Raw genomic sequence first — 25,632 nt, 5'->3', positions numbered from 1 at the left:
ATTTTCCTGAGTTGTGAGCTCCCTTCCTGATGAAAGGGGAATCACAGGGATTTCAATAATAATAAAATATGCATGTGTGGTGCAAGGAAAATCATCCCTTTCTGTGTTGCATATTTGTGTGATTTTGGCAAAGGAACTCTTGGGATTCTGTGTTTTATAAAAAATACATGTGCACCTGGGGATAATCTAGGCCTGGGCGTAGTTCGCTGAGTTTAGCTATGGGGAACTCCGCAAAGTTACAAAAAAATGTTGTGAAGCTCCACGAGTGGCAGAGTGCTGTGCGAATTGCAGTTTGTGCTGGTATTCCTGCATCTCGGGTAGAAATTGTCCCCCGAACGGCAGCTCGTGCTTGCGAAGAACTTACCATTCGCGATCTCGAGCGGGGAAAAAACTCTGCTGCACACCGCGAAGCGGAGTTTTCTGCACTCTGCGAGAGTGCAGCAAACTCTGCAAACGGAGCGAAGTTCACCGCTCAGGCCTAGGATAAACAATCTTGGAATTAGTAAGATGATCTGAGATGCAGGGATGATGGGATGAATCTCCCATTCCCCAGGTCTAAAGGAATCCCATCCAATAGCAGTTGCTTTTGGTCCCTGGTGGTTGGGGCCAAAAGACAGACCCCCCACCTCCCCCCCAAAAAAGAGCACAAAAAAACTAACCTGGAACCACCGGCTGTCCGGCTACCACCTCTCCTGTGTCCTCCGTCAACTTCCTGCAGACTCCCGGCAACAGAATGCACCCATCAGATAGGCTACCCTGAACCAAACACAATGTTGCAATGCAGCGTTGAGATTGGTCTGAGTGCCTTGGATTGGAGCTCAGACTGGAACAGGGAGCCTGTGCATGTTCATGTTCCTGACCAGGATGTGTAATGCAGCCTGGTGGAACATGCAAAGAGCGCATGAACTTTTTGGCCCACGACGGCCGTGCAAACAATTAATGCGCGCCTTGGGAGTGCACAGCACTCATCTCCTGCTCTGGCCAGCCCTGCCCGCCCCACCCGTGAGCCACTGACAGCTATAGGCAAAATAACATGATAATAACAAGAGTTAATATGTTATTTTTAGTTTTGTTCAGTGGGACAACGCTCCTCTGTCTTAGTGGAGGAAACTCCACTGCCCGAATCTCCTGAGTCACGTGGTGCGGAACACAGGTATTACTGCAGTGTACCTGTTGGGTGTTTGTGTCCGATGCTTGCATTGTGACTGCATATACTGACTTTCTTGATGTATCTTCTTCGTGTGAGAAAGCCCACTCTACTGAGACAGTATTTGCACCAGTTGTGTTCGTGAACACCTTTCCCTGCTGCTGCCGGGGCTGCACCTGTTCTGTGGGAGAGAGAAGCTTGCACTGCTGATCACCATACTGCAACAGGGATCGGTCTCAGTAAAACATGAGAAAACCTTTTCACTATTCAAAATCCAAAATAATGTGCTGTTCAGAGCTTGTTTTGAAATTGTAGAGGTCTTTGAGTAGCAGTGCCTGATCAGCTTTGCTCCGAAGAAACCAGTGCGCATTTAGACTATACTTCCAATTAAGGAATATATACAAGAAATGTACTTACTGATGCATGCTCCCCCGACTTCAACTTCTTCTGGGCCACATGTTGGCGATTTGGTTTCAGGAACAACTGTAAACAGTTATTTCGAATTAAGTAATAAGCAGAATAAAAGAGCTTTCAAATATAAACATGCCACTCTGTAGAAATGAGAGGATAAATCATCAGCACGGTATATGGTTTTGACCAGATAATTACTAACTGTAAAAAATACATATGTCAGCTGATCACTTCATACCACATATCTTTTCTGCAGCCCTTTATGAGTACCTTTTTATTCAGTATTCTAGGCATACGCAGAAATGGATCCTATCACCCTTTTCAAAGAAGGCTTCTTAATTTAAATTAGTAGATTCCAAGCAAAATCATATTATTGCATGAAAATGTCACATTCTAAACTTACGGCATAGTTTATATTTTGGTGGATGGGATACTACATAAGGCATAAACTACCCCCATAGTACATTATAAGAATTTTGCAAGTCACCAAGGAGTTCAATAACCCTATAGAGGAACAAGGCTGAAGACTTTCTTTATAAGGTTATGTAACTCCTAACGGCTAGGGTGCTCGACCTCGGACCTGGGGATCTGGGTTCGAGTCTCGGTAACGACGCCAAACATCCTGTGATTCTGGGCAAATCACTTAATCTCCCCATGCCTAACAAAAATGAATGTGTGTCCTCATGTAACATAACTGGTGCTATGTAAAGCGCTCTAATTCCCGATTCGGGTCAAGTTCGCGCTATATAAAATTCTGCATACATACTTGCAATCTTCATCATGTACGCCATGGGGTACTATATCCATTTAATACAAGGCCACATCACCACCTTTCCCACAAACCACTTAGAACCTTGGTGGGTAGCTCCTTCATATGAAAGAGCCAGCATGTTTGCACACATGAAGAATAAAAATAAAACCTCTAGTGCAAAAGTAAACACATCCGAAATTTCTTAAATATTTGTTGCAAACCGATATTAGAAGAAGTTCAATACAAGTCAGTTTAAAAAAAAAGTTGAAAAAAGGCTGCAGTAGATTGGAAGATGTAAAAATATGCAGAAAGAGTCAAGTTTTTATCTATATAAGAAGTGCAAAAAACTAAACATTCTCTCTACTTGTCAGTGTTAGCTAATAAAATAGAGCATAAGAAAGAAAAGCACTTTCATGTTTTGCTTTAAACAGCTGCTTTAATTATGCTCAGACTCTGGGATCAGGCATTGTGATGTCATAACTTGACATGAAATAACCTTATGTTAGTCGAGTTCTAGTATTTTTGTTCTTTATAATTAGGGACTTGGTGCACCACAATTTGCTGATTTTAAAGAAATTGGGCCCAGATGTAGGTAAAATAGATTTACCGAATTTTAATTACCGAATTCTACCGATTCGGTAATTAAAAATCGGTAAATCTTAGGGGTGGATATGTACGAACATCCAGATGTTCCTTTTACCGAATCGGTAAATATCTGTATTTACCGATTCGGTAAATACCGACCGGTAATGCCCCATTCATTCCTATGGGCTTTGAAGCCCATAGGAATGAATGGGGCATTACCGGTCGGTATTTACCGAATCGGTAAATGCCGATTTTGACAAGGGTGCAGGGGGTGTCACTTTGACACCCTCTAGCACGCCCAAAAAAGATTCGGGGGCCATGTGGCAGGCATACCTGCCCTAAGGGCAGGTCTGCCTGTCATATGGCACAGGTGTGCATGCACACATGTGCATGGACACCGTAATCGGTATTTTACCATGAAGTTGGATTTCATGGTAAAATACCGATTCTGTAAGGCTTGTGGGACTCAGAAGAGTCCCACCTACATCTCATTGTTACCGAATCGGTAAAAATACCGATTCGGTATTTTACAGATTCGGTAAATTTACCGATCGGTAAATTTACCGAATCTGTAAAATATGTGGCCCTACATACCATTTTGTGAATCTCGGTCGGTAACGGCCGAAAATACCGATTTTCGGCCGTTACCGACCGACCTACATCCGGCCCTTAATGACTGCAATTTATACAAGAATGACAGCATCCCATGTATTATAAGTGCATTTTGTCCTATAGCACTTGTAATATGGCTGATAGCCTATCTCTCAAGTTTGAGATGGAGAATCTTATCCACTGACATATAAATCAGGCCTTTAGTACCATGTTAAATGGGGCAAAGTCACTGGACCATTTTATTCTGCAGCTTATCAGCATTATGTAGTTTGCATACTGCAGTCCGGTGGTTGCCATCTCCGGACTCTCAAACAGGGACGCCAGATGGTAACCCGATAGAGGATACGACTGAAGTCCATTGGTCCTCGAGGATGACATGTCAGTAGCCCAACTGGATGAATCAGCAACCATGAAGGTTAGCGCATCAACAAGAGGATCGCAGAGAGCAAAGGAGCCCCAACTCCTGAGAAAGAACAACAATCAGAAAATGCCTAAGAAAACCTGCAGCAGGGAGCCAGAGGAAAGCCACGGACCAGGCAGAGACTTCGAAGGACCGATACCAGGAGGGTCGCAGCCACAGGCAAGTCCTTGGGCTGGGCAACAACTTTAAGAATCAATCAATCAATCATTTGTAAAGCGCACTACATACCTGCGAGGGTCTCAAGGTGCTGGGAAGGGGGGGCCGCTACTGATCGAACAGCCAGGTCTTGAGTATCCTCCTGAAGGTCAGCAGGTCTTGGGTCTGTCGTATGCTCAGTGGAAGGTGTTCCTTGTCTTGGCGGCGAGGTGGGAGAAGGATCTCCTGAAAGTGTTTTTTCTTCGAATGCACGGGACTGTGTGCCGGTCTTGTGGATTGCTTTGTGTGCGTGGATGAGGAGCTTAAAGGACATCCTCTTGTTGACGGGGAGCCAGTACAGGTTTCTCAAGTAGGGGGTGATGTGGAAGTGTCGTTAAACATCAAGGATCAGTTGGTGCCCAGGCGTTTTGGATGCATTGTACTCGTTTGATGAGCTTGGTCGGGGCTACCGCGTAGAGGGCGTTTCCGTGGTAGTTTGCTGCTGACGAGGGCCTGGGTGACTGTCTTTCTTGTATCTGTTGGGATCCATTTGTAGAGCTTGTGGAGCATGTGGAGGGTGTTGAAGCAGGAGGAGGAGACAGCGTTGACTTGCTTGGTCATTGAGAGCGTTGAGTGGAGGATGATTCCCAGGTTGCGAGCGTGGTCAGTGGGTGTCGGGCTGCCCCTAGTGCCGTCGGCCACCAGGAGTTGTCCCAGGCTGAAGGGTTGGAGCAGAGGATGAGGACCTCCGTCTTGTCCGTATTCAGCTTCAGACGGCTGATCTTCATCCAGTCGGCGACGGCCTTCATTCCTTTGTGAAGGTTGGCTTTGGCGGTGATGGGGTCCTTGGTGAGGGAGAGGATCAGTTGAGTGTCGTCGGCGTAGGAGATTATGTGGAGGTTGTGCAGTCGGGCAACTGGGGCGAGCGGGGCCATGTAAATGTTGAACAGTCTTGGGCTGAGGGAGGATCCCTGGGGTACGCAGAAGATGATCTTGGAGGCTTTGGAATGGATTGGGGAGGCGGACACTCTGCGTTCTGCCGGAGAGAAAGGAGGTGGTCCATTCCAGAGCCTTGTCTTGGATCCCTGCGACGTGGAGGCATGCGCGTAGAGTGCGGTGGCAGACAGTGTCGAAGTCGGCAGAGAGGTCTAGGAGGATGAGTGCTGCGGTCTCACTGTTGTCGAGCAGGGTCCTGATGTCGTCGATGGCGATGATGAGGGCAGTCTCGGTGCAGTGGTTGCTGCAGAACCCTGACTGGGAAGGGTCCAGGATTCTGTTTTCTTCGAGGTATCAGGTTAGCTGTCTGTTCACAATTTTCTCGATGACATTGGCTGGGAAGGGGAGCAGAGAGATGGGCCGGAAGTTCTTGAGATCTCTTGGGTCTGCCTTAGGCTGTTTGAGTAGGGCGTTAATCTCGGCATGTTTCCAGCTCTCAGGGAAGGTTGCGGTCTCGAAGGAAAGAAAGATGACGTTGTGCAGGTGGGGTGCGAAGGTGGTGGGAGGTGGGTTGATGTGCAAAGGAGTAAACTGGGAGGATGGCACAGCATGTATTGTAATTGTATTTATATAGCGCTTACTCCCTAACAAGGCGTCAAATCGATTTTCGGAAAATAGCACGCTACTCCAGCACCCCAACAGGATTAGTGGTGAATTAGTTAATGAAATCCGAGTTAATTTGAGCGGTGGACAAGTGAGTTTGTTTATTGGATTGAAAAGGAGAATGGGGGGATAGACTAAGTAAGAGTCTAGAAAGTGTTTATTGGGAGATCATAGAAGTAAGATGAGTAGATCAAGTCCACAAAGATAAGACACTACACATCTACATCTGATCGCACAGTGAAACAAAAAACGCAAAATACCACAATACCAGGACCAATAAAAACAGGAATTAACCAATGACACATTACCACATACCATATTCCAAACACACAACAAACAGGCAACAAAACGGTTCAACTAGAAGAACAAAATAATAAATGTAAGAATATGTACAGTAATAATAATCTAACGTCACTTGTCTATCCGGTAGAGAACTAATAAAGTAATCCATCTACTTTTATGGGCAGAACACGATTGGCAAAGTAGCAACTCTGTGGCTCGTGGGTAGGGACCAACAACAAGGAATCTACATCCCTCCTAGCAGACCACAATAAGGTAGGAATAGGCCATACAAAAGGCATAGAAATGACTAATCACAAGTCAGAAATTCTAGCCATGCTTCATCAATAATCACTACATTTTTCCAAAATAATAGAAGCCCAAACAATTAGCCTTCTGGTAAATGGCCCTAAAAACCTGCAGAGACTGGCTTTATGCTGCAACCTAGCCAGACACCTTTGTTTATTGTTTGCTAACTTGATTCATCAATGCTCGTTCAAATGCATGAAGCATGGAAAAGAATTATTATGAAGCAAGGCCCAAGAATGATAAATGCACAGAACCCCTCATTGAGATCCTCCAAACTCACCCATGTGCACTTCAGGAAACCTTTGAAACTGAACTGTTCAGACTCTTATCTAAAGTAACTGACATGCTATAACAGGGGCTGCAGACCATCGGGGAAGGACATTCACACTGCACCTTATCTCTTCAAAGTGCTGTTATATTCCTATTTCAACTTGCACAACACCCGCATATGCAAATAAACATACCTCTCCCACAAGCGATCCCGCAGGGCTCAATTCTTAGCCCAACCCTTTTCAACATTTATATCGGAACCCTGGTGGAGATTGTGGAAAAACACAATGTCACCATGGTGTCACATGCGGATGACATGCAGCTTGTTGTCACTCTATCCCAAGACTCAGACGAGGGATCCACCCGGTTTTCCTCCTGTCTAAAAGACCTAGCTTCCTGGATGTCAAGAAATTGCTTGAAATTAAATGGCAGTAAAACAGAGGTTATGGTCATGGAGAAGTTCCCCTCCATCTGGAGTTCAGCGTGGTAGCCCAAGAGGCTGGGACCCATGCCCATTCCCAAAGAAAAAGTTAAAAACCTGGGAGTTTGGCTTGACTCGAAACTATCCTTTGAGACCAACACCAGGAAGGTTACGGGGAAATGATTTGTAATCCTCAAAATGTTCAAGACTCTGGATATCCTTCCCATCTCAGCCGGATAAACCCTAGTCCACACCCTCGTTACATCGCAATTGGACTATGGAAATGCCCTTAACTTGGGAGAAACAAAAAAGTCTCCAGCGGCTACAACACATTAAGAATGCAGCAGCACACCTAGTTCTTAATTTACCTAAGAGCCTCCTTGGTGAAAAACCTAGATACCTTTCACTGGCTGCCCATTGACAAAGGAATCCTCTTTAAAACCTTGTGCTTCGGTCATCGGAGTCTACAGGGGAAAATAACCTAGCTACCTGCATGATCTCCTGACCCCCTACAATCCTACACATCATCTGAGATCAACAGGAGCCCACCTGCTTAAAGTCCCAAAACGTCAAAGGGCAAGAATGAGTGCCCGCTCATTTGGCTATTTAGCAGCAAAAAATTGGAATACACTACCTCCCTCACTCAGAGCTGAATTATCTGAAAAGGTCTTCCGGAACGGCTTGAAAACCTGGTACTATCAGATGTGAGCTCCGCATGCCATTTCTTAGCCTTGCATGTAGCGGTTTCTAGCGAGGGGAGACACCAGCCGGTGTAACCAGGCGCTTTATAAATGTTTATTATACCCACTTGTTGACCAGGCTCTCCTGCTGCACTGATGAGGTGGAGTCAATGAAACTTTCAATACCATGTTTAGCTGTAAGATATGGATACAGGAAGAGGTATTTCATGCGGGAGGAGCAGTAAAATGTGCGTTGAACTTGATACAGTTCACTTTCCCTGTGTTTATTTAATTAGTGCTCAAAGAAGTTGCCATATTTGCGTATAGAGGAACTACTCCATCCACCATGACTGGCACTTTAAAAAGTAATGGCTGAAAGGATCTGAACTAAAGCAACCAATGGCTTAAGTTCGCCTACGCAATGCCTCTCTCTATATATCTTTTGTGTTGATGCTTCTAGCTTTTGCTAAATGTGTCTTTGTGTCAGACCTAAAAATAGAGCAATACATATCTACCAAGGAGCACCAGAGCAGATTCAGATATTTAAGGAGTGCATTTTCTAATTCCTAAAGGAGCATAGAGAACGAACACTGGCTGCAAAAAAGGGAGACCAAAGCAACCCTCCAAATACCAACAAATTAACAATTAACTTATTGTGATACCTGAGAGTCTTGTAAGTATTTTCTGAGATATTGGTCAATGGAGAAGATATTGATGTTTACAGGGCTTGGCAGAACCCCTTTCAGAGGGCCACTGGGCAAGCAGTGGTTACTGGGCACAACAGGGGGGGGGGAGGGTTAAGGCCATTTACTCCTGATGTCACTGGACCAGACACACTATGGATTAACTGGGCCAAGTACCCTTTCTGCACTTCACTTTTAGGATAATGTGGTCCGAGCAGTCGCAAGATTATAAATGAAACAGCAGCAGCAATAAATCATTGTGCATCCAAATATTCACTTTTATGGAACAAGATAAGTATTTTATGTTCAACTCCTATCAGCATAAAGGAGAAATACGACATTCTCAAAGAATCGCACAGTCCCCCTTGAGGTTGTCACGCTCTTATTTCAGTGGCAATTCCCTGTCCCACTCCCTCCTCGGGTTAGTAATAATGGTTATTCCCCATTCACTATTGGTAACATCCAGGGTATGCCCCACTAGTAGTCAGAGCCTCAAGAGTCCTATTTGACTCTAATTTAAAGTCAATAACAATCACAGTAAATTAGTGACAAGCTCCCCTGGGGCAGACAGGCCTGACAACAGTCTTACCCGCACCAGCAGGCTGGTACTCCAGGCTCCAGGGTGGATGGTTTTAGCTTTCTTGGGTGATGTCCCCTCACTGAGCAAGGAGACTAGCTTGCCTTTGCCACTATTCTTGGTCATAGACAGAAGTCTTGCAGAGCGTCCCTCCTCACACAGCTTGTCTGGGTGCTTGGCAGATTTTGGGGGTCACAAACTCTGCTTCTTATAGTCCATTTCCCAACACCAAATTTGATTTAGGGTCATGGTCTTTGAGGTTTTCTGTTGGAGTCTGCTTCTTTGGAAGTGTCCACTGCTCTGTTCTCTTTTCCTCTATATATGTAGCCTGTCACCGCAGGAGTGACTCTAATGTCAATAGTCCCACAACACAGGGCATGAGATTGCCTAGAGTTCACACTTAGATGTCAGCAACAATGATTTGTTATTCAAAGGTTATCCCTGGGTGTCAGACCTACTCTTTATTATTCTAGTATCATCCCCCATCTCTTTCCAAAGATGTGCCCAGGCCCCTTCCTTGTGAACTCTCACTGAATCAAAGAGCACTCTTTGAAGAGTACTGGGAAAGCCTGGCTCTCCCCTCTCCAGTGTGTATCCCGACCAGCTTGCAGGAATGCAGTAATACACAAACCTGTCTGGAGGATTTCTCAACCTCCTCTCCATGTTTCACCATGCAGCCCTGGGTCTTCCAAAATGGCCTCCATATATTGTACCATCCACAGGCACATGCACACCCTGTGCACGTATACAGCATGCACACAATGCACAGTACTTTATCCTCCCTGTACAACTCATAGGCACACATACATCGAGCACCTGCATTTAGCTGTCATGTACTGTAGAGCACTGTATCCTTTATGTCATGGGTACTCACAAACTTTCTCTCGGGGGCCAAATTTACAGTGTGGTATGTGTCCGAGGAACGCACTGGTGGGGGCGGGGTCAGTTGGGGAGGGGGCGGGGCTAGCGCAACAAGAAAAACTGTGACCATGAGGTTGGACACAGGTCCCTGCAGCGGAAGCCTTCGTCCACCGAGCCACCAGACCCGGCATACACACATTTCTCTCACACATTTCTCTCACATATCTCTCTCTCTCTCTCTCTCTCTCTCTCTCTCTCCCTCTATCTCTCTCTCTCCCTCCCTCTATCTCTCTGTCTCCCTCCCTTCCTCTCCCTTTCTCTCTGTCTCCCTCTGTCTCCCTCACTCTGACTGTCTCATTCCCTCCCTCTCTCTCCCTCACTCTGACTGTCTCACTCCCTCTCTCTCATTCCCTCTCTCCCCCTCCCTCTCCCACACTCTGTCTCACTCCTTCTCTCTGTCTTACTCTCTCTCTACACCTCTCCCCCTTTCTCCCTCCCTCTCCTTCCCTCCCTCTCCTTCCCTCTCTCCTCACATCTCCCTCATTCCCCTTCCCTCTCCCTCACTTCCGTTCCCTCTCCCTCCCTCCTCCACTTCCCTCTCCCTCCCTCATCCCCTTCCCTCACTCCCCTTCCCTCACCCTCACTCCCCTTCGACCTCACCCTCACTCCCCTTTGACCTCTCCCTCCCTCCCCTTCTCTCTCTCCCTAACTCCCCTTCCCTCCCTCTCATCCCTTTCCCCCTCCCTCACTCCCCTTCCCTTACTCCCTCCCCTTCCCTCACTCCTCTTCCCTCTCTTGCTCTTCCTCCCCCACTCCCCTTCCTTCCCTCCCTTCCCTCTATCCTCTACCCTCACTCCCCCATCCCCCACTCCCCTTCCCGCTCTCCCTCCCTCCCTCACTCCCCTTCCCTCACTCCCTTACTCCCCTTCCCTCACTCTCTCACTTCCGCCTCCCTCCCTGACTCCCCTTCTCTCCCTCCCGCATTCCCTCCCTCACTCCCCTTCCGTCACTCCCTCCCTCCCTTCTGCCTCCCTCCCTCTGCCTTCCTCACTCCCCTCACTCCCTCCCTCACTTCCCTTCCTCCCTTCCTCCCTCCCTCCCTCCCTTCCCTCACTCCCTCACTTCTGCTTCCCTCCCCCGCCTCCCTCACTCCACCTCCCTCCCTCCCTCCCTCTGTCGCCCTCCTCCCTCTGTCTGTCTCACTTTCTCGGTCTCCCTGTCTCAGTCTCCCTGTCTCAGTCTCCCTGTCTCAGTCTCCCTGTCTCAGTCTCCCTGTCTCAGTCTCCCTGTCTCAGTCTCCCTGTCTCAGTCTCCCTGTCTCAGTCTCCCTGTCTCAGTCTCCCTGTCTCAGTCTCCCTGTCTCGGTCTCCCTGTCTCGGTCTCCCTGTCTCGGTCTCCCTGTCTCGGCCTCCCTGTCTCAGTCTCCCTTTCTCGGTCTCCCTTTCTCGGTCTCCCTTTCTCGGTCTCCCTTTCTCGGTCTCCCTTTCTCGGTCTCCCTCCCTCCCTTTCCCTCGCACTCCCTCTGTCTCCCTCCGTTTCCCTCCCTCCCTCCCTCTGTCTTCCTCTCCCTCCCTCCCTTTACCTCACTCCCTCCCTCTCCCTCTGTCTCTGTCTCCCTTCCTTTCCCTCCCTCTCCCTCCCTCCCTCCCTCTGTCACCCTCTGTCATTTATTTATTCATGCATTTTATAAATTAGTTCTGAAAGCGTCTTTGGAATAGAAGAGATTTGAGGTCTGCTTTAAAGATCCGGATAAAAATGGTGACAGGGAGCGATGGAGGAAGCTAGTTCCAGATTCCAGATTCAGATGCCAAGAAGGTGCAAAAAGCAAGTGGAAAATACCCACTGTGTACCCATGGGACTTCAATAACACAGTTTCTGTTCTCAATTATACACAACCACCATAAGTCTCTAAAAAAAACGGTATTAGATGTCAGCAATACCTCCCACAACAAAGGATACCGAGCCGGCCCCCAGGAATCAGTAAATTTGAATGCTAGAAACAAAACAATTCTTTCCAATAATGGCAAAACAGAAGAAAATCATTTGTTTTCTGTTTTGTTGGCGATGAAAATCTTACGGCTGGCAGGGGGCACACAAACTTGTTTTTGGTTGATGGGAACTGAACACTGTAAACTTTTAATTTCTAAAATAGAGAGATTATGGTAGGCCTCTGCGTTTAAACGGGCTGACCAAAATAATACAAAACGACACTACTTTTACAAAGTCCTCATTTCAAGAAGGATTGCCAGAAGAGACATATTGCAGACAAGTGAATACAAAAACAGCTAACCCCTTATAAAATAAATCATCTGTTACAAACCAAAAACAACAACACACCTACCCTGTCTATAAGAGGCACTGCATTTTTCATCAACCGGTCATTCCTCTAAATGACCAATCAGAACAGCTTCCATATTGTTGAGAATGACTGTTTTTGATACAGAGCAAATGCTTTCGTTTTTGCACTTACCCCTCTTCTGCGCCCAGCCTTCTTTGACAATAGTAATGTCAGTCATGGTAGCTACCCTCTGCGCCCCCAACTTGAGGAATTTCTTGCTGCAGACTTCGGAGCTTTGGGGCTGCAGTCCTTTTCCCTCTGCTAGACGGATGCTGCGAGCCCTAGGTTCAGCGATGAGTCAGCTTGCGACAGGAACGGCATCTCACTCTGTGTGTCGCCCAGCTGAGACAGCTTCCGGGCACACACACACACAAAGCCGCGCACTTCACAGGTCTTTAAAAGACCATTTGCATGTTAGTGAGGCTTTATTGTATTTCACCTCTTAGGCCCCTGCAGCTCCGCTCTGCATATCACCGGAATGAATCACCCGACCCCCACAGAGCAGCAGAGTCTCGCTTCGGTTGTAGATACTATGATGTCTGCAAGGTCCGTGGGCCGCCAGGGAAGGCTTGCCCGGCCGCTGGCGGCCCGCGGGCCGTACTATGAGTACCCGTGCTTTATGTACTGTATCACTCATAGGTACACATACACCCAGCACATGCATTTCATACACATGCACTGCACCCTTCACTTATTGTACAATTCACAGGTATATATATACACCCATCACATGCATTTTTTTTGTTTTGTTTTTTAGCTCGAACTTGCCCCGAAGTTATCAGAGTGCTACATGAGATCCAGTTGCATTAAAGATGGACACATTCATTTTGTTGGGCAAGGGGAGATTAAGTGATTTGCCCAGAACCACAGGATGTGGAGCGTTCCTGCCGAGACCATGCTAGCCGCCCACAGCACTGCATCCTTCATCTGCTGTACAACTTCTAGGAAAACATACATCCAGCTCTGGTACATCACTCCTGCACTGTGCAGCACTTCACACCAAACCGATTTAGGTCAAGGATGAGTTACACACAGCAGTGAAACTTTAAAATGAGTGAGCCGAAAGGCCTTACTTAAATTAAAAATGACCTGTTCACATCTACTGATTACTACATGGCATGCTGCCACCACTGTGTTTCTGCTGCTTAACACCTGGTGAAGGCAGTTGCCTTCCACCTCAATGAGGGTAGCACTTTGGGTGCTTCTCTCGGTCCAACAAGACTGTAATCCGCGAGATTGGCCTATGTCATGGGACTAATGAGTGATCTGTGTTTGCCTGTCATAAAAAAAAATAATATCAGTATTACGGATCCAGACATCAGTACAATTAGGAACATAGGGCAGGGGTGCACGTCCATTACCATGCAGAGAACTTTTCCATCCCAACTGCGCTCCTTTGAGTCAAATGTTCTATTTCCTCACCTTCGGCACAGTATCCCATACATCCTTGAGTGGGCTGTAGCAGGTATACAAAGAAACCACCACAGTTCCGCACGGTGACGGGAATTCTGAAGAGGCAACAATCCTTTGAGCTGCTGAAGAAGAACTGCCATGTTGCACAAGCTGTAAGTTGCTTGATCTCACCAGGTCCGGGAAGGGATTCAGACTCCCTCAGAGACAACCAGACAGGTGCTTGGGTACCACAGTGGTTCATCTGCATGAACGAAAAGAAGTTAGAACGAACATCAGTAGGGAACTCAGATATAACCTTTATGCCATTACGTGTTCCTGACTTTTACTATAGTATTAGAAAGGAAAAGAGTTTCAGAAATTCCATATTTCACTACCTAATTTCACCAAACAGATACATAAAATTGGAGATGTTCCCTTCTGACAAGAAAACAGGATAAATATTTTCAGTCCTAGATTAGCCCCTGCTTGACCGTGCTGCATCCAGTTGTCTTCACCGTACAGAGTCTACAGACAGGAACCATGCCTCTACCTTTCTGGCTTGGTCTGACCATATCAGAGTCAGGAGCCAAATTAATTCCACAAGCTGGGTCCGGCGTGCCGGCTCCTTCCGCTCTCGGTCTCTCAGAAACAGAAGTGGAGGCATCGGTAGTAGGCAAGGCATTAAAGGGGTTAGGGGGAGGGGACTGTGGATGAAAAAGAAATGAGTGCAGGGGAGAGAAAGAGCATGGTAAGATAGATAACTTGGGAGAAGGAAAGACGAGTGAAGGAAGGAAAATGATATTGCTAAACATAGGCAAGGGAGATCTTAGGAGTCTGAAGAGAGACAATGACATTGGAAAGAGAATTGATAAGGTGGGGAATGCTGAAGAGATGGGGACACTGCTGAAGATGTGATTTGAGCAGTAAATGAAAGACAAGGGAATAAGAGGAACGATGATGCTGAGAAGAGGCAAATAGAGGAAAAAAATAGACTAATTGGAGTCTGGACAGAGTGAGGAGAGGAGACCCAAGCAGGGATAAGAATAAGGAGACAAGGATTAGAGAGAAGGAGAAGAAAGAATGAGATGGCAGAAGAATGATGAACATTAATGTGATGGATAGAAATATTTTCTGAAAGATTACCATGAAAATGAGAGTGTTGATGAACTACAAGCACAAGGTTTGTGTATTTTGGCACACATGAACCACTATGTATTCACCTAATCTTGAAATATACATGCCAGCTTCACCCACGTTCAATCAATTTAAAACAGCTCTGCATGATGATTAGAACTCACGTTTCCCATTAACTTCTCGAAACTTTTATTATAGTGAATCAGTGAAGATACTGTTCTTTTCTCCCACACACCAGAGTGGAAGGCTGGACCTTCCTTGCTGATGAAAGAGGACACTCACACAGCTGTTTGGCACAAAAGGATTTGGATTTTGCAATAATTATACATTGACAGTACTCCAGGTACACAGTTAAGTTGAGTGGGTTCGGTGCAGGTTCAATTGGCTAAGGAATTTTCTCACTGAAGTGGAGTGGGTTCGGTGCAGGTTCAATTGGCTAAGGAATTTTCTCACTTGTTGGTACCAGAGGAATAGTTCTGTAGTTGACACCATAAAATGGTACCTTCCCTTCTTCAAACACTATTTGCAAAAAGAAGTTAAAACTAATCAGTTAGGGTGCTTGTGGTACATCATCTTTAACTTAGCAAATCTCTGAATGTGTATATTCTCTTGGAGATTGTGTAGTGTAGTTCCTATATTCCCAATAGGCTCTGCGCATTGGAATAATACATCTTGCAGCTTAGACGTAGGACTTAAGTGGACTAGCTCTCTGACGAATATATCAGACTTAATTGTGAGTGCCAGCTAGCTCAGAGTTCACTAGAAACTTTCTCGAATAAACAAGAAGGGATTAGTTTCTGACAACCGTATAACATGACAACTTTGTTTCCCCAGAATGAAACGTATCTCTAGAGTCGCGGAAACAATAGACGGCTATTTTACTCAGTCAGATGTGCATAGTTTGTTTCACCAGAGTTGCTTGGCAATAGAGAGACGGGCGTTTTCAATAAAAGTATTTATTGAACAGTCTTATTTCTTAAGCATAAGAAATGCACTGCTACAATTGAAATGTTAGTTAAGAAGTACAATGCATATAATACGAACAGTATTATAAACAGTACTGTAAGAGCATGATATGGTTTCTAAGCCATAAACATAGAATACATAAAATGCATAAAATACATACATTGATAAAATAGTGGCTAAAAGTACTCAACTGGTGCTTCTAAAATACGCATACACCGGTGTACCTAACCTAAGTCTAGTATGAGGGAGGAGTAAGTGTGGTGTAGCTTAAGTCAAGTAATTTTCTGCCAAGAATCTGTTCCAAGAATTCTCTATCTGCCAGATTCATCATAGTCCCGTTTTAAGGAATCGCTATTAAGGACTTTCAAAACGGGATTCATGTAGGAATCGCTAAATAAATTGCGATTCCTACACATTTCTTATTTGCGATTAGCAAATTACTAATCGCGAATAAGGAATAACTCCCCATTCATTCCTATGGGCCTAAAGGCCCATAGGAATGAATGGGGAGTTATTCCTGATTTGAGATTAGCAATTTGCTAATCGCAAATAAGGATGCGATTTCAAGGGTGCAGGGGTGTCCAAAGGACACCCTGTAGCACCCCTGAAATGAAAATGTAGACTGATGTTGCGCACACACATGTCAAAAGGACATGTGTGTGTGTAACATACAACTGAGAAAAATGCACAAAAGTGCATTTTTCTCAGTTTTCACTATTTACCACGAAGTCAGACTACGCGGTAAATAGCGGCAAAAAATAGCTAAATCCCAATTTTTCAAAGGCTCATGAATAGCATTTAAGGAATCTCAAATTGAGATTCCTTAAATGCGATCGCAATTTGAAAAATCGCAATTATTTGCGATTTTTCAAATTGCGAGTTCATGACACATTAATGAATTCCAAATGCCATTTTTGCGGGCACAAACGGCCGAATTTAGCGATTCGCACCGTTTGCACTCGCAAAAATGCTGGATGAATCTAGCTGTATGGGTCTAATCAGCTCCGTACCTTGGGTTCAGAATGATAGAGGTTTTGTATCTCACTCTCAGGACTCGATCTCCCAGCAACCCGCAAGGGTTGCCTGGAAACACCGGAGCTGGATTTCTCAGCAAGAGAAAAGACAGCGTCTTCTCAGTGCGTCAGTTGGAGGGTCGTCTTCCTTCGGCACTTGCAGCTGCAGGGCGTCGGTCAAGTAGTTAGTCGATCTGCTCCTAAACCACCGTGTGTTTGACTGGGCAAATGTAGGCATATTTATACTTTGAAGGTGTTGAGTTTGACGTGAGATTGGACATAATATTGTCACTAGTGTCTCAATTCCTTGAAAACTCCAGGAGTTCTTCGATAAATTAGTATCAAGCAGGGGGAAGTCCCTGACTGCTGAAGGCTGGTTTTTCCAAGAAATCATTGTGGATTCTCGGAGTTTAGTGGAAGTAGCCATGCCGTATTTGGGCTGCACAGGCTAAGACTAACTAAGGCAATGATTTCTATGCCTATATAAGGACTGAGTGAATTATACGTATATATGGGCATGAATCGGGAAAATTACACTAGGGTCCTAGATTCCCACATAACAATTGCAGATTGCCTTTTAACTATCACTTACTTGCCCTTGTCTTTTAAATTATTTACTGTTTTTAACTTTCTCCAGGGGTTCTCACAGCACACTACATTGCCACCCAAGGCTGGTGAAGAAGGGTGGGCTCCCAGCATGTCCAGTTGAAACAGATGTGTCTCTTGGAGTACAGGCTGCACGCTGACACCAACCACTCATAACATTTACCCTTGTTGAGGTTTACTCTCATTTTTTGCCGCTATGCTACATAGAAGCCAGGGCGTCAAAGCAATGCATCACTTAATCATGCCATCTTGATATTCAGAGAATGTAGTCTGCTTCAAGTTATGTCTAGTCGCTTAAACCTAGAAATCAAGTGGCCTCCACATCACCTACCTGAGGCCATGGCTGCCAAGACTAGCCTTTGAAATGGGAACCAAGCAGAAGCCCTAGAGCAGGGGTCTCCAAACCGGTCCTGGAGGGCCGGATCCATGCCAGATTTTTTAAATTACTACATGTATCTCAATGGGGATATCCCCAAAATCTGGCATGGATCCGGCCCTCCAGGACCGGTTTGGAGACCCCTGCCCTAGAGAGATACACCTACTTGGCGACCAAGTGATCACCACTACTTTTTTAACATCTCTCAACAACATTATGGTGAACTGAAAAAATATGGAGTGCAATTAATGGGATAAAGGCAAGGATGCTGGTATCCAGTCTTCACTTCGATTTGCATTCCTGTTGCACCCAAGGATCCTGATGAATTGAAGAGGTCTCCATAAAATAGTTTGAGCCCACAGATTAAAAAGGGGGATATTTATAAATCAAAAGGTACCATTCCAAAGACAGTCAATTTCTTTATTTTGATATATTTCATATAAAGTATAGTAACAAAAAAATTACCATTGAAATTCAACGATAAAATGTATCAACTGACAGTAAGAACTAGCAGTAAAGCTCAATAAATCGTCTTGCATTATTAAAAAAAATCTATCATCACTAAAACCAATCATCACAATTACATAATCAGTAAATCCTAAAAAATGGATAGAACCTCTAAGAGCGGATTTCATAAAGTGTCCCAGCTCGCCTTTTCTTCAGTGCCGCCCAAAGGAATGGCCCCAATGAGTAACACACCAAAGGATCACATAACATTTATAAAAAGTAAAGTGCATGTCTACAATTCCTAAAATTAAACTTGAATAAAATGGGAATTAAAAATCTCTTCCTCTGGGCAATTACCATTCCAAAGACCAAAAACACCACTTATCCCACACATACAGTCATTCACGCAAATCCCGGACATGAGGATGACTAAACGCCCCTGTTGTTGGAATCTTAATGGGCCTTTTACAGGAGAGAGCTGGTATGCAGTCATCCCACAGGGGTGTAGGTAAAAGGGTGCCCTTGGCTAGAACGACCCTGCCTTCGCCATTGGTCCCACATAGCCCGAGTACAATGGCAATAGTCAATTCCACAAAGTAGGGTTCATTTTGGTGACTCCTGACATCAGAGCCCCTCTCCGACGTCGAAAAAGAGTATAGTTAAAGGAAGAGCCTTCAGAAAGGATAGCAGATTTTTCGAGATCCATAAGAATAAACAGGCACAACGCTGCCTAGAAAATGTACATTAGCATGGCGGCGCACCTTTCCAAAGGCATGATGAGAGTAGCCAGATAGGAAAGAGGGAAGGGATGTTATCGTAATATCCTATATGCTCTTTAGGAGAGGAAGTAAGACATTAAATGTCCACACATTGAGTTACTTGGAGACATCAACAATTGAATATGGATATGCTGTATGCAATTCAAAAAGGTCGGTCATCCAGATCCAGAACGTGTGTTCTATAGAAGTCACAGAACTTTAAACCTCCTTGCATTGCATATTTTCAAGGCTAGGAGTGTTACTAAAAGTTTATCGGTTTGGGACTTCTGCCTAAAAACAGCAGATCTAAACAGTGGAGGCAATTTTAGTTGAGAGAAAGCTAAAATGAGTCTGTTTTTAGCTTAAAATTTCAGGAGTCAAAGTTTTTGCCACGCAGCCAGCCAACAGCTTCCTGTAGCCACCACCTCGAGAGCTGCCCTCTGCTTACCGGATCACCTAGGGGGAAACGAAGGCAGCAAGCAGTCGCAGACTTCCGGGACTACAACTCCCGGTAACACTAGCGGCACTGACACGCCACGGATGCTGAAACTACGCACCAGGAGAAGCACAAAAGGCCAAACGGGATCCCGGCCCGCGGGTGGCGCCGGGCAAAGCCCGGGCCAAGGGCGGGCCAGTCCTTGCCCGTCACTGCCCGGAGGTGGCTAGGCTGGGCCATTCCCTTTTTGCGATGCATCCATGGGTCTAAGGCAGAGGTATTCAAACTTTTCCAGGCTTAGCCCCCCCAGCTGAATTCCCCCAGATGTTGGGCCCCCCACCACCCGACCGAAACCTCGGTAATCCGGCACACCACATGATCGACTGCAACGCGCACACCACAGCCCATATCCGGCAAACAATGCTCAACACAACAAGAGTGCCTATCAAACTGCAGGTCTGTGAGTGGGTGTGGCAAAACGACAGAGGCGTACCACACAGCTCAAAACACAATCCTCCAAGGCAAAGGAAGTCATCAAAACCCTCCCCATCCGTCATGTACACCTGGTCATCCACCAACTCCCCCACCATTCATTCCTTCCCTCCATCTGTGCCCCATCCACATCCAAACCCCTTCAACCACTTGAAACCCATCCACCATCCATACCTCCATCCATCCATCCTCTCACCCATCCATCCCTCCATCCACCCCTCACCCATCCATCCATCATCCATCCATCCCTTCACCCAATCCATCCCCTCACCAATCCATCCACTCTTCCACCCATCCATCCACCCACTCATCCATCCAACCACTCGCCCCTTCACCCAAGCTATCCTCCCACTCATCCATCCACTCCTCCATTCATCCATCCACTCCTCCATTCATCCATCCACTCCTCCATCCATCCATCCATCCACTCCTCCACCCATCCATCCACTCCTCCACCCATCCCCCCACCCACTCATCCGTAAATGTAAATGTAAATGTATTTGAGCTTATATAGCGCACAGCTACCCACAAAGGGTTTCCCGGCGCTTGCTTAGGGAACCCGTCCTGGTATTCCCCTGTGAGATAACCCCGGCAGGGTATCCACAAGGTGAAAGTCAGGCATCCCGCCGCGAGGGGCCGTTGTGGAGATTAAGCAAGCTATTGCCCAGAGTCGCAGAGTGTGAACCCGTGAGTCGAGAAGGCACCGGAGCGAGAATTATCGAGTCCGTGGAATTTTTGAGCCCAAGACCCGCCGAGGCGGGGAATTGAACCCTGGTCCAGGGCCGATCTCAGCTTCCGGGTCTGCCGCCTCTAACCCCTGAGCCACACTTCTCCATCCAGTCACTTATCCGTCCACCCACTCAACCCCTCACTCATCCATCCACCCACCCATCCATCCCTCCCGCTCTCCACCCTCCCCCCACTCATGCATGCTGTTGGACCCGGCCTCGTGGCGTGGTCCTCTCTGATCCCCCGCAACCCAAGGACTACCGGTGGGCCTGACCCCAGCCCGCCTAGAACTGTACATGACCCCTCTACCCCGGACCTGAAACGATCTCCAGACCGCGTGCCTGCCACAGTGCACGTGACCATCAGACTCCATGTTTGGCCACACCGGCCGGCCGGCCGCCTTCTTCCCTTTCGGCAGCTCGTGGTCGACCCTGGCTGCAGACAGGCGTGCGCGTCCGGCGCGCCCGGACCCGCCCGGGGGCGAAAGACCCACCAAGTACCCGAAACCAAGGCTTCAATCACACCTCCGGCCTCCTCCCGAGGAACTGGTTCCCCTCACACCTCTGAACTATCCCTGGGGGCTGGTTTTGTTCACACCTTTGGCCTCCTAGCGAGCTGGCTCCAAACCTTGATGGGCGTCTGGGATCCCCTGGACGCATGGTCCAAAGCATCAAAGAACCAGCCGCCAAGACAATCGGCCGCCTGGCCCTCGGACCACCGGCCTCCTGCCTCTGAGGGTCCGGACATCAAAGGGCCCCTGAACTATAAGACAGCCTGCCTCCCATCCAGCCGGCAGTTGTATCCTGGACAAGAAAGCCCTGCTGATCTGATCGCGGCTGACCTTGAGGAGAACAGACTCTGACCCCCCGAGCCCTGCTGACGCTGTTGCGGCTCATCCCTGAAGCTACGGAACTGAACCACCGAGCCCTGCTGACGCGGTCGCGGCTCATCCTCGAAGCTAGAGGAAGACTTGAACCATCGGAGCCCTGCTGACCTCGTCGCGGTCCACTCTTGTGAACAAGAGACTCTTGCTACCATCCTGAGCCCTGCTGACGCTGTCGCGGCTCCCCCTGAACGACGAACACTGTGGTGCACTCCGGATCGAGCCCTGCTGACCTCGTAGCGGCTGGAGGAGTCCCCTGGTCCGGCTGGACCATCAATGCTACCCTCACAACAACCTCGAACCGAAGTGAGTAGGACAGCAAGTACCATCGCCAGCCTCCGTACCCCCCAGTTCGAGGATTGAGAACTGTGCGCAGGGTACGCTACGTACTGGCCGGCCCTTTGAGACTGTCCCGCTTCCCCATTCCCTTGTCCTACGAGACTTTCACGACCCCTCGATCGCTGTATATTGCTACCCTTTTTACCTTGATAAAGTTCATACTTGATAAAGATTCACGGTGTGGTGTCCGTTCGTAAGTGTGGTATGCCGACAGTGTGTACGATCAGTCCTCCCCGGCGGGGACCATCCCTCGATAAGACTCGGCAGGAATTGTGGGAGAAGAGGGTCTCGGGTGGTTAGGAGAGCAGTCTTGACCCCTGAGGTCACCCCCTTCCAACACATGCACTCTCTGACCCATCCATCTCCATGCTCCTCTCCTCAACCATCTATGCACAAACCTGCCCATCCACTCTGCCAATCATTCATCCATGTCCTCACTCATCCATCCATCCTCCCCCTCTCTCTCTATTCCCCTCACCCAGCCACCCATCCCTCCATCCACCCTTCACCCATCCCTCCATCCACCCTTCACCCACCCACCCATCCATCCATCCATCCATCCACTCATCCACTCATGAATCCATCCATTGACCTCACACCCACCCCTTCACTCCTCCATCCTTCCCCGTCCATCCACCCTCCTCAATCACCCATCCATCCCCACATCCACCCCTTCACTCATCCATCCATCCATTCATTCACCCCTTCACCCATCAATACATCAATCCATCCATCCATCACCTCTCTCATCCATCCACCCACCGACTCGTCCACCATCCAGCCCCCATCGATCCATCCACCATTTCACTGATCCATCCATCCCTCCACCCATCCATCCATCTACCCTTCCAACCATACACACATCCATTCACTCCCATCCATCCCTCCATACATGCATCAATCCTCTCTCCCACCATCCATCCACCCCTTCACCCATCCATCCATCCATCCCCTCACCCATCCATCCATCCATCCCCTCACTCATCCATCCACCCCCCACCCATACATCCACCATGTTACCCACACATCCACCATGTTACCCACACATCCACCATTCCACCCATCACTCCACCCATACATCCACCACTCCACCCATACATCTATTTACCCACATGGCAACATAATGGACATCTGGTGGCCGGCTCCACCCGACATCCCTCACACATTTGATGTTTCAAATTCGAATCTGCAGACCAACATCCCTGAACACAGACACTTCGGTGCCCCACACAAAGATCCTCATGAGTTGATGACCGCAGGCCAGAGCCCACCGTCCAAATTCATGGCCCAAACCCAGATTGCAACCTCTCCCTCCCTTCCCAAAATAACTGAAGGACCCCCGCCCCCACCCTCTCCCCCTCACTCCCACCCCCCTTGAAAGGCTGGGGCCCTGGGCCGGAGCCCACCCCGCCCGTGCCTCAAACCCTCTAGGGAAACCTTCTCTCCCTTCTGGGAAGAGCTAACTCTCCCAGGAAGTGGCCAATTCACGGAGTCGACAGCTTTAGCTGCAGTGGGAGGCAAGGGGTCTCCTCTGCTAAAGCTGAAAGCTTGTCTGTTTGTTTGCTTTCGTTTTTAGCATAGGAGACTCCTTGCCTGCACTGCAGCAGACGCTGTTGACTCCATGAATTGGCCCCCTCCTGGGAGAATCACCCAGACAAAGGAACGGGCACAAAGGGAAGATAGGAGTGGAGAGCGCGCCCCCCCTGGGATGGTGCCACGCCCCCCCAGGGGGGCGCGCCCCACAGTTTGAAGAACCCTGGTCTAAGGTAATTACACAAAATTCCTTCAGGAAATGTTCCCGCTCGCATCCAGGGGAAACGTGTATGTGCGATAAAACTGACTCGCCCACACTCAGACAGTCCCTTGCCTACCTGCCTCAAGCTATTGACTTAATGCTCCAGAAGGCAATTGGGGTAGTTACCTCGGAAATTGAACTTACTGAAAGAGCTTTATCCATTACCCCTGATTTTCCTCCCTTGGCATCGCCGACCCTAGAAAATATTGTAAATTCCCCGGAATCCCTAGTCCATGGAAAGACCCCCTCACCTGATATTCTGCTAACTTCTGTACTTATTCCAAAAAACCAGTGTAGAGGGCAATGCTGCAGTGCCTAGGAAAGCTAGAAAAAGAAAGTAGGGGAATTGTAGGGGTGTTAAGGGTAAAAAGGCAGAGGGGGAGAATCCGAAAGGTATGAAAAATCGATCCAGCACAGAAAACCACATGGGCAATAACCAAGCTTCTTTACCACTCCCTCCTTATCCATTATGGGCTCAAACTTTTCTCTCAGATATTCTTGCCCAATGTAGAATTATTGTGAAGGAAGAGGTTGCTCCTATTCTTGACCACATTCAAAAGTTAGCATCTATTGTGGGTAAAGCACAGGTACTCCTCCAACAAAATCCAATTTCTAGCATACCATCCTTGTGCCAAAAAACGAGGCCCGAGAAATGTTCAGAATTTAGCCGATTCACGGTTATTCCAACTAAATACAGAAATACGGACCCTGACCAAGCTAATTGTAGTAAGCCAGGAGTTAAGACCAGAGCTGTAGAAAATAATATTTCTAGACTTGATGGGCAAGCCCAGTTAGGACCACAGGGTCTGACAGACTCTAATTTCCACTCAGGGAGGGAGGCCCCAATACAAAATCGGTGCACAGGGGCAAATATAATCAGCAAAGTTGCATTGGCCAATACACCGACTGAAGAGAATGGCGGCGCTGGTCCTTCACTAGGAGAAACTCAAACGTTCCCTCTCCCAACTATTAACCTACCTCCAGCGGCAGTACCATATGTGATCATACTGGCCGAAATTCCTGAACTCAAGCATGGACAGAAGGAATAACAGCTAGACCTTAGAAATAAGATTTTGTTTTGGATGGCTACATATAAACAATTCCCCTACTACAGGGCTGGTGAGATCTTTATGGTACCGAGGGTGGAGTGGGTGGGTTCTACAAAAAAATCAATACCAGGGCACTGTGTTATTGTTAATTCTAATCATCCAGAGGTTGTTTATAGACTATTATCTCAAAACTCTTACCCCTTGGAACAACAAACAGTCATCAGAGTGTTCATGTTGGACTTTTTCTATCCCTCCTCCCGAAGTATGGGTGAAACTGCTTTGGACTGTGGCAGGTGGTGAACGCAAGCCTATAAAACTCCTACAATCCATTCACACTACTCGTCCTCATTCAATATTCCGGTATCAAATCACTTTGGGCCGTTGGAAGATGTAGATAGACTGGGAGGGCCTGAAGTTTTCAAATATGATAAAACTGGATTATGGGCTCTGACGTACCACCCTATCCAAGTCAGATTCCTCAACATTTTACACTCAGTAAACCCTGGCCCTCTGGGGGGGGCAGGGAGGGGGGGGGAGCCAACCTCGGTAAATAATTTTAAAGTCTTTTCATGAAATGTGGCAGGCCTATCAAAAAAATGTGCCTGCCCTGACTGGGGGGTAATCATAGATCAGTTTCATGTCGGTCTATTCCAGGAGACATGGGCAAGGGAAGAGATAGTAAGGTTGGGCTTTGCGTTCTATAACAATATGGCATCTATAGGAGAAAGCGGCAGACCCTATGGGGGATTACGGATATTGGTGGCTTCCCATCTGGGCTGCACATTGACACAATTAAATACTCCAATTATAGATCTCCAATGTGTCACACTCAAGTTCCCGTCCAGCCTAAGGAGGACTTTTATAAATGTCTATTCTCGCCTGGTTAGGCTGGAGAGTGAATCCCCCACTTTGGCTTTGTTGGATACTTTTATTTCCACTGTTATGGGAGAGAGCAGACTCTTTATTGCGGGGGATCTTAACTGCCAACATGAGCCTTTACCTGGCATTGGAAACCTACTTACTAGAGAAGAAGATGAACAATGGTCAATCCCCGAGCTTCAGATTGCCCCTATTAAGGTCTGGTCACCACTGGCTCGCCGAGTAAATTCTCTAACGATGGCCCATTCTTTGAGAGCCT

At 47.3% G+C, this 25,632-nt stretch overlaps 1 protein-coding gene across 1 annotated transcript in view; it reads right to left on the bottom strand.

The window, feature by feature from the left end:
* The window catches only part of VWDE (von Willebrand factor D and EGF domains), a 395,553-nt gene that overhangs the window by 253,576 nt on the left and 116,345 nt on the right, over positions 1 to 25,632 (bottom strand). Inside the window, exons 3-4 of the mRNA XM_086941980.1 lie at positions 13,502 to 13,733; positions 1,565 to 1,630 (exon numbers count right to left, since the gene is read on the bottom strand). Coding sequence (XP_086798106.1) covers positions 1,565 to 1,630; positions 13,502 to 13,733 — 298 coding nt within the window. The remainder of the gene's footprint in view (positions 1 to 1,564; positions 1,631 to 13,501; positions 13,734 to 25,632) is intronic.

Source organism: Lissotriton vulgaris, chromosome 10 (assembly GCF_964263255.1).
Source record: "Lissotriton vulgaris chromosome 10, aLisVul1.2, whole genome shotgun sequence".
NCBI classification, from domain to species: domain Eukaryota; kingdom Metazoa; phylum Chordata; class Amphibia; order Caudata; family Salamandridae; genus Lissotriton; species Lissotriton vulgaris.
The sequence above is the reverse complement of the archived record's forward strand: the minus strand, read 5'-3'. Positions and strand labels throughout refer to the sequence as shown.